Source organism: Papio anubis, chromosome 12 (genome assembly GCF_008728515.1).
Source record: "Papio anubis isolate 15944 chromosome 12, Panubis1.0, whole genome shotgun sequence".
Classification (NCBI taxonomy): domain Eukaryota; kingdom Metazoa; phylum Chordata; class Mammalia; order Primates; family Cercopithecidae; genus Papio; species Papio anubis.
In genome coordinates, this window is record NC_044987.1 from 101791051 (window position 1) to 101807339 (window position 16289).

The 16289-nt window shown below is 44.9% G+C and overlaps 1 protein-coding gene across 5 annotated transcripts in view; it reads left to right on the top strand.

The window, feature by feature from the left end:
• The window catches only part of AGBL2 (ATP/GTP binding protein like 2), a 71877-nt gene that overhangs the window by 19558 nt on the left and 36030 nt on the right, over nt 1–16289 (top strand). For all 5 annotated transcript variants that reach the window (XR_004177524.1, XM_031653431.1, XM_031653432.1 and 2 more), the window contains exons 8-12: nt 2292–2445; nt 3668–4450; nt 8291–8447; nt 13221–13347; nt 14887–14987. Coding sequence is in view for 4 of the 5 variants with exons in the window: in XM_031653431.1 (XP_031509291.1) it covers nt 2292–2445; nt 3668–4450; nt 8291–8447; nt 13221–13347; nt 14887–14987 (1322 nt within the window). In the remaining variant the exon portion in view is untranslated. The remainder of the gene's footprint in view (nt 1–2291; nt 2446–3667; nt 4451–8290; nt 8448–13220; nt 13348–14886; nt 14988–16289) is intronic.

Genomic DNA, 16289 nt, shown 5'->3' on the forward strand with positions numbered 1-16289 from the left:
AATAGTCAAGGAGCAGATAGGCCCAAAAGCCTGGGAAAGAAGCTGAGGAGAAAGATTCTTGGGGAGATGAGCACTTGGAAGGGCCTCCACATATACTGGAGAATGCAGTATACATGGCTAGAGCTGCATTCATGTTCAGAAAAAACCTGAGAAGATCCTAGGCTTGCATCTCTGGTTGGTGGTTGGGCTTTCTGCAACTAAAGATGAAGGCTAACATCGAGTTTTTGGCAGCCTGACTTAGTGTTGAGGAGAGCCTCACCTCAAAGCCAGTCTGCCCAGACTAGGAAAATTTTGTGCTTGTTTTTTTGGTTTTTTTGTTTTTTTCTTTTTGGCTTGGGAATGAGTGAGTGAATGAATGAATGAATGAATGACAGGATCTCACTTTGTCACCCAAGCTGGAGTGCAGTGGAAAAATCACAGATCACTGCAGCCTCTACCTCTCAGCTTAAGCAATCCTGCGGCCTCAGCCTCCCGAGTAGCTGAGACTACAGGTGCACAGCACCGCCCAGCTTTTTTATTTTTTGTACAGGGTATATATCACACAACATTTTGCCACTTTGCCCAGGCTGGTCTCAAACTTCTGAGCCCAGGCAGTGCTCTCACCTCAGCCTCCCAAAGTGCTGGGATTACAGGCATGAGCCATTACACCTCGCCAAGCCCTGGTTGTTTAAGAAATCTCTGTCAGGTCACTGGCTGACCACTGATATAATGGAATGGAGAAGACACCTGGTGACCCACACATGACAAGAATAACATATTCAGTGGGGAAAGACTGAACACATTCCCTCTAGGATCTGGAAACTTCAAAGGGCTTTTATGCAGAAATTGAAAAGATAATCCTCAAATTTATATGGAATTGTAAAGGGCCCTGAATAGCCAATACAGAAAAAGAAGTACAAAATTGGAAGACTCACGTTTCTTGATTTCAAAACACTGTGAACATACAGTAATCAAAACAGTATAATCCTGACACAGGGTAGGCATATAGATCGCTAAAATAGAACTGACAGTCCAAAAATAAACTCATATATTTTTGGTAAATTCATTTTCGACAAGGGTGTTAAGACTGTTCAGTGGGGAAAGAATGGTCTCTGTTAACAAATGGTGTTGGGATGACTGTATAACCACACTCAAAAGAATGAAATTGAATCCCTACTTCATACCATGTTTAAAACTTAATCCAAAATGGATCCATGGCCTAAAGATAAGTACTGAAACTATAAAAATCTTAAAACAAAGGAGCCGGGCAGGGTGGTACACACCTGTAGTCCAGGCTACTCAGGAGGCTGAGGCAGGAGGTTCACTTGAACTCAGATGTTTGAGGCTGCCATGAGATATGATTGTGCCACTGTACTCCAGCCTGGGTGACAGAGCAAGACCCTGTCAAAGAAAGGAAGGAAGGAAAGAAGGGAGGGAGAGAGGAAGGGAGGAAAGAAAGAAACAGGGATCTGCGGGATGCAATGGCTCATACCTGTAAACTCAGCACTTTGGGAGACTGAAGAAGGAGGATCGCTTGGGCCCTGGAGCTCAAGAACAGCCTGGGTGACATAGTGAGACCTCATCTCTACAAAAAAATTAAACAATTAGTTGGGTGTGTTGGTGCACTCCTGTGGTCCCAGCTACTCAGGAGGCTGAGGTGGGAGGATCACTTGAGCACGAAAGGTAGAGGCTGCTGTGAACTGTGATTCATGCCACTGCACTCCAGCCTGGGTGATAGAGTGAGACCCTGTCTCAAACAAAGAAAACATAGGAATAAATCTTCATGACCTTGGATGTGGCAGTGGATTCTGGATATGACACAAAAAGCATAATTCATTTAAAAACAAAATTGATGTTCAGTAGCCAGGTGCAGTGGCTCATGCCTGTAATCCCAACACTTTGGGAGGCTGAGGTGGGTGGGTCACGAGGTCAGGAGATCGAGACCGCCCTTGCTAACATGGTGAAACCCCATCTCTACTCAAAATACAAAAAATTAGCCGGGCGTGGTGGTGGACACGTGTAGTCCCAGCTGCTTGGGAGGCTGAGGCAGGAGAATGGCATGAACCCGGGAGGCGGAGCTTGCAGTGAGCCGAGATTGTGCCACTGCACTCCAGCCTGGGTGACAGAGTGAGACTCTGTCTCAAAAAAAAAAAAAAGAAGATTAAAAGTCTTTGCAAAGATAGTTGAAAATTAGAAATTTCATTGTTGTTGGTCTAGAATAGTGATGACCACTTAGAAGGGCTCAGTAAGTATTTGCTGAATGAGTGGATTCTGAGTAGAACCTAACCTAAATATGTCTCTTTTCTCTGCAGTGCCTACAGAAGGTTCCTATTTCACCAGTTCCAGAGTGGGAGGCAAACAAGGAATTATCAAGGAACTTGCTGTCACGTTGCAAGGACCAGAAGATAATACTCTACTGTTTGAATCAAGATTTGAGAGTGGGAATCTGCAAAAAGCTGTCAGAGTGTGAGTAACAGTTTCCCAAAGGGATGATAACTGGAGTGACTAAAAGGTGTCTTCAGGAATTATATTAGGAATCAGAAGTATTTGCAAGAAAGAAAGAGGTGATGGGAAATGGTTATGGGGATGAAGGAAAATGGTTATGGGGATGAAGAAAAATGGAATAATTATTACTTATGTTTTTCCCCAAAATAAAATATTTTCTAAATTGTTTACTTTGCTTATAGAAGAAATTAGAGCTCACCTAAAATTTGTATTAGTAAAAATATGTAACATAAAAATTCCTATAGTTATACTTCCTAGATGCAGCAAATATTGTTTGTGTATATGCCTTAATTTTTTTCTGTGTGTGTACATGTAATATACATAAATTTGAGATGGAGTCTTGCTCTGTTGCCCAGGCTCTAGTGCAGTGGCGCAGTCTTGGCTCACTGCAAGCTCCGCCCCCCAGGTTCACGCCATTCTCCTGCTTCAGCTTCCTGAGTAGCTGGGACTACAGACGCCTGCCACCACGCCCAGCTAATTTGTTTGTATTTCTGGTAGAGATGGGGTTTCACCATGTTAGCCAGGATGGTTTTGATCTCCTGACCTCGTGGTCTGCCCTTCTCAGCCTCCCTAAGTGCTGAGATTACAGGTGTGAGCCACTGCGTCCAGCCATTTATATATTATTAAAATAAAAATTGGTTAATGGTATACATACATATTGTTTTGCAAATTGGCAATTTTTTTTTCCACTTCATAAATTTCAGGTGTTTTTCTATGGCAGTACCACAGATATACTTCCTTATTTTTTGTTTTGTTTTGTTTTGTTTTTCTCAAGATGGAGTCTTGCTCTGTTGCCCAGGCTGGAGAGCAATGGCGCAATCTTGGCTCACTGCAGCCTACACCTCGTGGGTTCAAGTGATTCTCTTGCTTCAGACTCCCGAGTAGCTGGGATTACAGGCACCTGCCACCATGCCTGGCTAATTTTTTTTTTTTTTTTTTTTGGTACATTTAGTAAAGACAGGGTTTCACCATGTTGGCCAGGCTGGTCTTGAACTCCTGACCTCAGGTGATCTGCCCGCCTCAGCCTCCCAAAGTGCTGGGATTACAGAGAATAAATGATTAAGGTAGCAGGTTTGTCTGTTGTAATAAGACCTGTTTTTACCAGGAGAAAACAACATTTTCCCAATTTGTTTTCTAAGGTAGGGTGTAAGGTTACAGAGTTGTTCTATTTTCTCCATTACAGAGACACCTATGAGTATGAACTCACCTTGCGAACCGACCTCTACACTAACAAACACACTCAGTGGTTTTATTTTCGTGTTCAGAACACCAGAAAAGATGCCACCTATCGCTTCACCATTGTCAACTTGCTAAAACCCAAGAGTCTTTATACTGTAGGAATGAAGCCACTCTTGTACTCCCAAATGGATGCCAACACGCGCAATATTGGCTGGAGGAGAGAAGGAAATGAAATCAAGTACTACAAGAACAACACGGATGATGGGCAGCAGCCCTTCTACTGTCTCACATGGACCATTCAGTTTCCATATGACCAGGACACTTGCTTCTTTGCACACTTCTACCCATATACATACACTGATTTGCAATGCTACCTCCTGTCAGTGGCAAACAACCCCATCCAGTCTCAGTTCTGCAAGCTCCAAACTTTATGCAGAAGCCTAGCAGGAAATACCGTTTACTTGCTCACCATCACCAACCCATCCCAGACCCCTCAAGAGGCAGCTGCAAAGAAAGCTGTGGTCTTGAGTGCCAGAGTCCACCCTGGGGAAAGTAATGGCTCCTGGGTTATGAAAGGCTTTTTGGATTTCATCCTTAGCAACTCCCCAGATGCCCAGCTCCTCAGAGATATTTTTGTCTTCAAGGTGCTTCCCATGTTAAATCCAGATGGTGTGATTGTGGGGAATTATCGGTGTTCCTTGGCTGGAAGGGATTTGAACAGGCATTATAAAACCATTCTGAAGGAGTCTTTCCCTTGTATTTGGTACACCAGGAACATGATCAAAAGGTGAGACTTTTTATCTGTTGATCTTTCTGTGACTGCTATGACTATGAGTACTAGCACCAGATATCCCTACCTGATGGGGTATGAGGTCTCTTTTGTTGTTAAAGGAATTCAGTATGACTTTGGAGACAGAGCCCTTACCAGTCTCTTTGCGGTCAAGTGACTTTGTTAATTTTCAGACTTTTAAATCATGTCTTATCTTTGGGTTGAAACTGGACATGCAACATTTCATCAGAGTCATTTCACTTGTAAATGAAATAATTGAAAGGAAAAGGTCAGTGTTCAGGGGAGTTCATAGGTCTTCATGATGAGACTTGTATCATAATAATAGTAGCTAACAATTAGTAAGTGTGTATGCACGAAGTGGCAAGCTGTATGATAGATGCATTATACACATGACTCATTTAATCTTCATATTAACATTATGAGGTAGGCACAGTCAATATCTCATGTTGTATGATACAGAAATTGAGAACCAAGGCCAGGCATGGTGGCTCACAGCTGTAATCCCAGCATTTTGGGAAGCTGAGGTGGGCAGATCACCTGCGGTCAGGAGTTCAAGACCAACCTGGCCAACATGGCGAAACCCAGTCTCTACTAAAAATACAAAAATTAGCCAGGCATGCTGGTGGGTGCCTGTAATCCCAGCTACTCAAGAGGCTGAGGCAGGAGAATCGCTTGAACCAGGGAGGTAGAGATTGCAGTGAGCCGAGATCATGCCACAGCACTCCAGCCTGGGTGGCAGAGTGAGACTCCATCTCAAAAAAAAAGAAAAGAAAACTGGATAGGTTAAGTAACTGGCCTAAGGTCATAAAGCTATTAAGTGACAGAGTAGATATTTAAATACAGGCTCTCTCTCTGATTCCAGAGTCTAAATTCCTTTTACGATATTATATTGCCTATCACAAAGAAAGAATCACAACATCAGTCAGCAGTTTTCAAGCCTGTATAAAAGCATTGACGGTTATAATGTAATAGCACCCGCCTTAAAGGAATTTTCATCCCATTGGAAATGAAAATACAGCATATAAGAATATGTGGGCCAGCCTCAGTGGTTCACACCTGTAATCCCAGCACTTAGGGAGGCTGAGGCAGGCAGATCACCTGAGGTCAGGAGTTTGAGACCAGCCTAGCCAACATAATGAAACCCCGTCTCTACTAAAAATAGAAAAATTAGCTGGGCATGGTAGTGGGCGCCTGTAATCCCAGCTACTTGGGTGGCCGAGTCAGGAGAATCACTTGAACCTGGGAGGCAGAGGTTGCAGTGAGCTGAGATGGCACCATGGCAGGCATGGCTAAGAGCACATGTTTCAGAGTCAGACAGGCCTGAGTTTGAGACCTGTTTTTACTGTTGGCTGGTTCTGTGACCTTGGCTAAGTGATATAATGTGTCTGAGCTTCAGCTTTCTCATCTGTAAAATGGGGATAATAATACCTGCCCTGGGCGGTTACTGTGAGGATTGAGATAATCACATGATATATTTGCTGTAATACCCGGCACATTATAAATGTGTAGCATTGTTGTTGCTATACTCATCATGGGGAAAGTGAACATGTTTGGAAAGCTGGAATAGGTGTCCTGGGTGATCATGAGACAAAGACAAGCTGAGCCTTGTAGGAACTGGCCCTTGAAAGTCAGGAATCAAGGCTTTCTTTGGTTCTTTTTCTTTCCTGCAACTGCCCACTCTCTGCCTCCCTCTCTTTCTTCACAGGTCTGCACCATGGTGGCCTTTTTCTCAATAGGCTTTTTTGCACTTGTCAGCTTACGCAAGGCTACCCACCACCTCTTTTCACATCAGAACTTTTCCATTTCTGGTCAGGCACAGTGACTCATGCCTGTAATCCCAGCACCTTGAGAGGCTGAGGCAGGAGGATCACTTGAGACCAGGAGTTGGAGACCAGCCTGGGCAACATAGTGAGACCCTGTGTATTAGGTTGTACTTGCATTGCTATAAAGAAATACCTAGCTGGTTGTGATGGCTCATGTCTGTAATCCCAGCACTTTGGGAGGCTGAGGCAGGCAGATCACTTGAGGTCAGGAGTTTGAGACCTGCCTAACCAACATGGTGAAACTCCCCAGATGCCCAGTAAGCCAAGATTGCGCCATTGCACTCCAGCCTGGGCAACAAGAGTGAAACTCTATCTCAAAAAAAAAAAAAAAAAAGAGAAACTCCATCTCTACTAAAAATACAAAAATTAGCCTGGCATGGTGGTGCATGCCTGTAATCCCAGCTACTCAGGAGGCTGAAGCAGTAGAACTGCTTGAACCTGGGAGGCAGCGGTTGCAGTGAGCCAAGATCATACCATTGCACTCCAGCCTAGGTGACAAAGTGAGACTGTCTCAACAAAAAAAAAAAAAAAAAAGAAAGAAAGAAAGAAAGCCCTCAGACTGGGTAATTTATAAAGAAAAGAGGTTTAATTGGCTCATAGTTCTACAGCTTTACAAGAAGCATGGTGCTAGTATCTGCTCAGGAAGCGTACAATTATGGCAGAAGGCAAAGAGGGAGCAGGCATATCACGTGGCGAAAGCAGGAGGAGGAGAGAGAGAGTAAGTGTAGGGGAGGTACCACACTTTTTTTTTTTTTTTTTGAGACAGAGTTCTTTTTTTTTTTTTTTTGAAATAGAGTTTCACTCTTGTTGCCCAGGCTGGAGTGCAATGGTACAATCTCGGCTTACGGCAACTCCGCCTCCTGTGTTCAAGTGATTCTCCTGCCTCAGCCTCCTGAGTAGCTGGCATTACAGGCATGCACCACAACACCTAGCTAATTTTGTATTTTTAGTAGAGATGGGGTTTCACTATGTTGGTCACGCTGGTCTCAAACTTCTGACTTCAGGTGATCCACCCACCTCGGCCTCCCAAAGTGCTGGGATTACAGGTGTGGGCCACCACGCCTGGCTGGTGTTACACTTTTTTTTTTTTTTTTTTTGAGACGGAGCCTCGCTGCTCTGTCACCCAGGCTGGAGTGCAGTGGCACGATCTTGGCTCACTGCAAGCTCTGCCTTCCGGGTTCGTGCCATTCTTCTGCCTCAGCCTCCCGAGTAGCTGGGACTACAGGTGCCTGCCACCGTGCCCAGCTAATTTTTTGTATTTTTAATTGCGACAGGGTTTCACCATGTTAGCCAGGATGGTCTCCATCTCCTGACCTCGTGATACGCCCGCCTCAGCCTCCCAAAGTGCTGGGATTACAGGCATGAGTCACACATTTTTAAACAACCAGATCTTGTACAAAGTCAGAGTGAGAGCTCTAGTTTCACCAGAGGGATGGCCCAAGCCACTCATGAGGGATGGCCCAAGCCACTCATGAGAGATCCACCCCCACTATCCAAATACCTCTCGCTAGACCCCACCTCCAACATTGGTGGTTATATTCAACATGAGATTTGGGCAGAGACAAATACCCAACCTGTATCACCCTGTCTCTACACAAAAAAAAAAAAAAAAAAAAAAGACAGAAAGAAATAGCTGGGTGTATTGGTGTGTGCCTGTAGTCCCAACTACTTAGGAGGCTGAGGTGGGCGGATGACTTGAGCCCAGGAAGTCAGGGCTACAGTGAGCCATGGTCAGGCCACTACACTGCAGCCTGAGCAACAGAGCAAGACTCTGTCTCAAAAAGGAAAAAAGATATTCTCCATTTCAAGTCCCTCTGACTGGCAAGGCAAGCTGATGACATGTTTTCTGCAGTGGCTGAGAATGGAGATAGGGTCCATTGAAGGTCACTGGAGTTGAGATTTTCTTAGGAGGGAAAGTATCAGCAGCTGTATTTAAGGAAGAGATACCAAATGATCCTTAATTATTTACATGCATTTGGGTGTCCACTGAATCCTTTGTTTGCCCCCTCAATAGACTTCTTGAAGAAAGAGAGGTTCTGTTATATTGTGATTTCCATGGCCACAGTCGTAAGAATAATACCTTCCTGTATGGCTGTAATAACAACAATCGCAAGTACTGGCTTCATGAACGAGTCTTTCCTTTAATGTTAAGCAAAAATGCACCAGATAAGGTAAGCACATAATGTAATTTTCTCTCCATTGAGTTAGGGACCTGGGAACTCACTGCTTCCTATAGGTAGTGTTTTATTTGGCATTTTCTATCTCTTTTTATTATCTTTGGTAAATCCCAGCAACCTAGACTTCAAGAATTTAGAAAAGTGTGGTTTTAAGAATTGCTGTGGCCAGGCGCGGTGGCTCAAGCCTGTAATCCCAGCACTTTGGGAGGCCGAGACGGGCGGATCACAAGGTCAGGAGATCGAGACCATCCTGGCGAACCCGGTGAAACCCCGTCTCTACTAAAAAAAATACAAAAAACTAGCCGGGCGAGGTGGCAGGCGCCTGTAGTCCCAGCTACTCGGGAGGCTGAGGCAGGAGAATGGCGTGAACCCGGGAGGCGGAGCTTGCAGTGAGCTGAGATCCGGCCACTGCACTCCAGCCTGGGTGACAGAGCGAGACCCCGCCTAAAAAAAAAAAAAAAAAAAAAAAAAAGAATTGCTGTGGGGCCAGGCACAGTGGCTCATACCTGTAATCCCAGCACTTTGGGGAGCCGAGGCAGGCAGATTACCTGAGGTCAGGAGTTCGAGACCAGCCTGACCAACATGGAGAAACCCCATCTCTATTAAAAATACAAAAATTAGCCAGACGTGATGGTGCATGCCTGTAATGCCAGTTACTTGGGAGGCTGAGGCAGGAGAATCGCTTAAACCTGGGAGGCAGAGGTTGCAGTGAGCAGAGATCGTGCCGTTGCACTCCAGCCTGGGCAACAAGAGCAAAACTCCATCTCAAAAAAAAAAAAGAATTGTTGTGTCCTGCCAGCTACAGTGGCTCATGCCTGTAATCCTCGCACTTTGGGAGGCCAACGTGGGCAGATTGCTTGAGCCCAGGAGTTTGAGACCAGCCTGGGCAACATAGGGAGACCCCTGCCACTACTAAACAATAAAATAAAAAAGAATTGCTGTGTCCATCAACCAATCAACAGATAAATAAAATGTGGTATTCTTTTTTTTTTTTTTTTTTTTTTTTTAGATGGAGTCTGGCTCTGTCGAGGCTGGAGTGTAGTGGTACAATCTTGGCTCACTGCAACCTCTGCCTCCCAGGTTCAAGCAATTCTTCTGCCTCAGCCTCCCAAGTAGTTGAGATTACAGGCATGCACAACCATGCCCAGCTAATTTTTTTTGTACTTTTAGTAGAGACAGGGTTTCACCATGTTGGCTAGGCTGTTCTCAAACTCCTGATCTCAAGTGATCCGCCTGCCCCGGCCTCCCAAAGTGCTGGGATTACAGGCGTGAACTACTGCGCCCCGCCATAAGTTGAAATTCTTAGTATATACAGTTATCTATCACCTATCCTGTGGTGGTTGGCCCTGGAAGAAGAGATTGAAGGACAAGCAAAATGCTAATGTCATGAGTCTTCACAGGAAAGGTTATATAACAGGAGATCACAAATAATTGTAAGATATTAAAGAACTTAATGAAAACAATTTAAAAGTTTTTAATAATTGACTAACTGGCCGGGCGCGGTGGCTCAAGCCTGTAATCCCAGCACTTTGGGAGGCCGAGGCGGGCGGATCACGAGGTCAGGAGATCGAGACCATCCTGGCTAACATGGTGAAACCCCGTCTCTACTAAAAATACAAAAAACTAGCCGGGCGTGGTGGCGGGCGCCTGTAGTCCCAGCTACTCGGAGGCTGAGGCAGGAGAATGGCCTGAACCTGGGAGGCGGAGCTTGCAGTGAGCCGAGATCGTGCCACTGCACTCCAGCCTGGGCGACACAGCGCGAGACTCCGTCTCAAAAAAAATAAATAAATAAATAAATAAATAAATAATTGACTAACAACTTCGTGACAGGCATATACAGGTAATCTTCACTGGTGTAGAAGTTGGTTTTTCACATCGTAAATAAATCCACAAAATGTAGCTGTCAGAAGAAGAAAGTAGATTGAATTTTTATTTATTTATTTATTTATTTTACTTATTTTTTTCTTCTTCTTCTTCTTTTTTTTTTTTTTGAGAGAGTATTGTTCTGTCGCCCAGGCTGGAGTGCAGTGGCGCGATCTCAGCTCACTGCAACCTCCACCTCCCGGGTTCAAGCAGTTCTCTGCCTCAGCCTCCCGAGGATCTGGGATTACAGGCGCCCGCCACGATGCCCAGCTAATTTTTGTATTTTTAGTAGATACAGGGTTTCACCATCTTGACGAGGCTGGTCTTGAACTCCTAACCACCCACCTCAGCCTCCCAAAGTGCTGGGATTACAGGTGTGAGCCACCACGCCTGTCCTTTTATTTATTTTTTCAAGACGTAGTCTTGCTCTGTCACCCAGGTTGGAGTGCAGTGACACGATATCCACTCACTGCAACCTCTGCCTACCAGGTTCAAGCAATTCTCCTGCCTCAGCCTCCCGAGTAGCTGAGATTACAGACATGCGCCACCATGCTTGGCTAATTCTATATTTTTAGTAGAGATGGAGTTTCACCATGTAGGCCAGGCTGGTCTCGAACTCCTTACCTCGTGATCTGCCCATCTTGGTCTCCCAAAGTGTTGGAATTACAAGTATGAGCCACCGCGCCGCACATGGCCTAGACTGGATTTTTTTAAGTTTTTTTTTTTTTTTTTTTTGAGACGGAGTCTTGCTCTGTCGCCCAGGCTGGAGTGCAGTGGCACGATCTTGGCTCACTGCAAGCTCCAGTTCCCGGGTTCACACCATTCTCCTGCCTCAGCCTCCCAAGTAGCTGGGACTACAGGTGCCCACCACCACGCCAGGTTAATTTTTTTTATTTTTTAGTAGAGACGGGGTTTCACCATGTTAGCCAGGATGGTCTCAATCTCCTGACCTCATGATCCGCCTGCCTCGGCCTCCCAAAGTGCTGGGATTACAGGCATAAGCCATCGTGCCCAGCCTTTTTTTTTTTTTTTTATAGAGACAGCGTCTCACTATGTTGCCCAGGCTAGTCTTGAAATCCTGGGTTCAAGTGACCCTCCCACCTCAGCCTCCCAAAGTGCTGGGATTACAGGTGTGAACCACTGCACTGGCTTTAGAAAAGTATTTTAATTTTTTTTTTTTTTTTTTTGAGATGGAGTCTCACTCTGTCGCCCAGGCTGGAGTGCAGTGGCATGATCTCAGCTCACTGCAACCTCCGCCTCCTGAGTTGAAGTGATTCTCCTACCTCAGCCTCCTGGATAGCTGGGATTACAGGCATGAGCTACCACGCTCAGCTAACTTTTTTTTTTTTTGTATTTTTAGTAGAGATGGGCTTTCACTGTGTTGACCAGGATGGTCTCGATTTCCTGACCTCATGATCCATCCACCTCGGCCTCCCAAAGTGCTAGGATTACAGGGATGAGCCACCACACCTGGCCGATAATACAAATTTTTTTCCCATAAAGATATATGAGAAAAATATTTTGTATTGTTACTCTTATTTGTTTAAAAAAAGAAAAAGAGGAAGCGTTTCTTCCTTCCTCTCTCTCTCTTTCGTTTTTTGAGTCTTGCTCTGTCGCCCAAGCCGGAGTCAGTGGTGTGATCTCAGCTCACTGCAACCTCCTCCTCCCAGGTTCAAGCAATTCTTCTGCCTCAGCCTCCTGAGTAGCTGTGATTACAGGTGCATACTGCCATGCCTGGCTACTTTTTTTGTATTTTTAGTACAGTCAGGGTTTCGCCATGTTGGCCAGGCTGGTCTCAGATTCCTGACCTCAGGTGATTGGCCCGCCTCAGCCTCCCAAAGTGCTGGTATTACAGGCATGAGCCACCATGCCCGGCCTCTCTTTCTGTTCTCTTCTCTTTTTTCTTTTCTTTTTTTCTCTTCTCTTCTCTTCTTTCTTCCTTTCTCTCTCTCTTTCTCTTTCTTCTTTCTTTCTTTCTCCTTTCCTTTCCTGTCCTTCTTTTCTTTTCTTCTTTTCCTTTTCTTCTCTTCTTTTCTTTTTTTTTTCAGGAAATCACACCCAGAACCCATATCTAAAACAAACTAATTGAAGCAGGGAAACGTGTCTCCTCTGCTCCTTCCCTCCTTGAAGCAGAAATGCCCTGAGGCTTCTCAGTAGAACCCCTGGATTCCACAGAGCACAATTTAAAAATCACTGGACAATGAGATACCTTCCAACTGCAAAAAATTTTTAGCAGGATAGGGTGGGTAGAGAGAGGTGCCAAGTGTATATTACAAACTCCAAGTGAGGCACAAGGGCTGAGGGGTCATAAAAGATAATGGAGTATATTGAACTCCAAGTAATAAGGTTAGTGTAAGGGAGAGAGAGTTCCAGGCAGAGATTATGGGGGTGAGGAATACACATATCATAGAGAGAATATAAACACAACTAGATTTAGGGGTTCAAGTTGGGGAGTGGCAGAAAACACGTCTTAGAAAGGTTGGCTAGTGCCTTGAATGCCAAACAGATGTTCTAGGAAACCTAGTCCTGCAAAATTCTCCTTGGGGGAGTGGGGTGGAGACAACAGGAAGGAAGAGTTCATGGGCAAAAACGTTTGGAAAACAAATTGCAAATGTACTCTCTTCCCTTTGAAAGATTACAGTCCACATATTAAACACTCTAAGAGGGCTTGCAGAGAAAGCCTGTTTACTTTTGTTAACCCTTTGTCTCCCTGACTAACATGACCACAGAACTCCTTTTTCCCCTGTAATACCCGTTAACATCCCTCCAAATTAGTATTTTGTGGAACATGCTTTGGGAAATAACATATGGACCCCAAGGAAACTATCCTTGTATCATATTAATGAATCTTAGACATTTTACATTTGCTGATTTTGATTAACAGAAAATTTGGATTTCTTTTAGTTCTCTTTTCACAGTTGTAATTTTAAGGTCCAAAAATGCAAAGAAGGAACGGGACGAGTTGTTATGTGGCGGATGGGAATCCTAAACAGCTACACCATGGAGTCTACCTTTGGCGGGTCCACCCTGGGTACATTCTCCTTTGTATATCATAGACCAGCATAGGAAGGGAAATCCAAGCAAAGCATCAGGGAGATGAAATGCCTTTGAATGCTGGGGAGATAACTGATCTAGAGGATTTCTTTGTCTAGACTTACGCTAAATTTGAGTGCCCAAAATATGAATGTGAAATATAATATTTGATGGGGCAGTATGGCATAGTGGTTGCTAAAGACCTGGAATCAGGCCAGGTGTGGTGGCTCATGCCTGTAATCCCAGCACTTCAGGAGGCCAAGGCAGGCAGATCACGAGCTTAGGAGATCAAGACCAGCGTGGCCAACATGGTGAAACCGCATGTCTACTAAACATTAGCCAGGTGTGGTGGCATGCACCTGTAGTCCCAGCTACTCTGGAGGCTGAGGCGGGAGAATCGCTTGAACTCGGGAGAGGAAGGTTGCAGTGAGCCAAGATCGTGCCCCTGCACTCCAGCCTGGGTGACAGAGCAAGACTCCGTCTCAAAACAAACAAAAAAAACAAAAAAAACCTGGAATCAGGCAGATAGGGGGTTGAATTTCAGCTCCATTAACAAGTTTTGTGTTCTTGGGTAAATTATCTAGCCTTTTTGAACTTCATTTTTTTTCCTTTCTTTATTTTCATTTTTATTTTATTTTTTTGTTTTTTTGAGACAGGTTTCTTTCACCCAGGCTAGAGTGTAGTGGCATGATCATGGCTCTCTGCAACCTCCCAGGCTCAAGTGATTCTCCCACCTTAGCTTCTCATGTAGTTGGTCACATCACCATGCCCAGCTAATTTTTTTATTTTTTTGTAGAGACGGGGTCTGCCTATGTTGCTCAAGCTGGCCTCAAACTCCCTGGCTCAAGCAATCCTCCTGCCTCGGCCTCTCAAAGTGCTGGGATAGCAGGCATGAGCCACCATGTCCAGCCTCATTTTCCTTTTACTGCAATAATAATAGTACTTGCATTGTAGGTACTGCTTAGCGAGATGGTACACGGAGTGCACTTGCCATAGTGCCTAACATGAAGTAAAAACCTCAGTAATTAGAACCATCATGATTATAATTTTTTCATTGCCAAAGATTCTTCTGAACCAAACTAAATACTAGGAGAGCTACACTCTCCTAAAGCATAATATTCTAGAATAAGAGGTGTTTTGTTTTGTTTTGTTTCAGCGTCTCCCTCTGTTACCTAGGCTAGAATGCAGTGGCGCACTCTCAGCTCACTGCAACCTCTGCCTCCCTGGCTCAGGTGATCCTCCCACCTTGGCCTCCGACCTCAGCCTCCTGAGTAGCTGGGACTATAGGCACATGCCACAACATCAGGCTAATTTTTGTATTTTTTGTAGAGACAAGGTCTCGCCATGTTGCCCAGGTTGGTCTCAAACTCCTAGGCTCAAGTGAAGGGCCTGCCTTGGTCTCTCAAAGTGCTGGGATTATAGGTGTGAGTCACTGTGCCCGGCCAGTGGAGGTATTTTTAAAACGATAATCATAAATTAAATTTATATTCAGTCATTAAGATTTAATTGGAAATGTTTGTGGGTTTTTTTTCTCCAGGTAGTAAAAGAGACACCCACTTTACCATCGAAGATCTGAAGTCCTTAGGTTATCATGTCTGTGACACCCTTCTGGACTTTTGTGATCCTGACCAAACCAAGGTAAAAATGGGGTTTCAAGAAATGTGGTGAAGGCCAGGCATGGTGGCTCACACCTGTAATCCTAGCAATTTGGGAGGCTGAGGTGGGTGGATTGCCTGAGCTCAGGAGTTCGAAACCAGCCTGGGCAATATAGTGAAACCCCGTCTCTACTAAAAATAAAAAAAAAATTAGCTGGTCATGGTGGTGTGCACCTGTAATCCCAGCTCTCAGGAGGCTGAAGCAGGAGAATCACTTGAACCCAGGAGGCGGAGGTTGCTCTGAGCTGAGATCACGCCACTGCACTCCAGCCTGGGGGACAGAGCGAGACTCAAAAAAAAAAAAGAAATGTGATGATGCTGCTGTGATCAGTTTCACATGGGTCCAAAGTGAGCCCAGTGGAATTACAGGCTATCTTTATTTTCCTCTTACTAGTTTTTCTGAAGTTTTTATAATAAAAGAAAATAAGAAAGCCCCCAGCCTGCATACCATCTACAAATGGTAAGACCTCATAATTCACCAAGAAGATGGAGACAGTCCTTTAGAACACGTCTCCCTCACTTCTGGACTTACCTATGGCAACACCTATTCTTTTTTTTTTTTCTTTTGAGATAGGGTCTCACTCTGTTACCCAGGCTGAAGTGCAATGGCGTGATCACGGCTTATTGCAGCCTCAACACCTTAGCCTCCCAAGTAGTTGAGACCACAAGTATGCGCCACCACACATAGCTAATTTTTAAGTTTTTGTAGAGACAGAGTTTTTCTGTTACCAGACTGGTCTGCGGCTCCTGGGTTTGTGATCCTCCTGCCTCAGCCTCTCAAAGTGCTGGGATTACAAGCATGAGCCACTGTGCCCAGCTACAACACTAATTATCTTTCCTTTCTCTTATTTTAGAAAATCAGGCGTCTTTTTTTTTTTTTTTTTCTTTTTCTTTTTTTTGAGACAGGGTCTCCCTCTGTCTCTCAGGCTGGAGTGCAGTGGCGCGAACTTGGCTCACTACAATCTCTGCCTCCCTGGTTCATGCAATTCTTCTGCCTCAGTCTCCTGAGTAGCTGGGATTACAGGCGTGCGCCACCACGTCCGGCTCATTTTTGTATCTTTTAGTAGAGACAGGGTTTCACCATATTGGTCAGGCTGGTCTGGAACTCCTGACTTCAGGTAATCTGCCCGCCTCAGCCTCCCAAAGTGCTGGGATTACAGGCTTGAGCCGCTGTGCCCAGCCACGTGTCTTGTTCTCTTCTCCAAAATTAGCTCTGCTCTGTGTGCACTTGTTGACTTCCCCTATGGCCTTTCTGAGGTCTTGCCTTATTAATTATGTCTTCCCA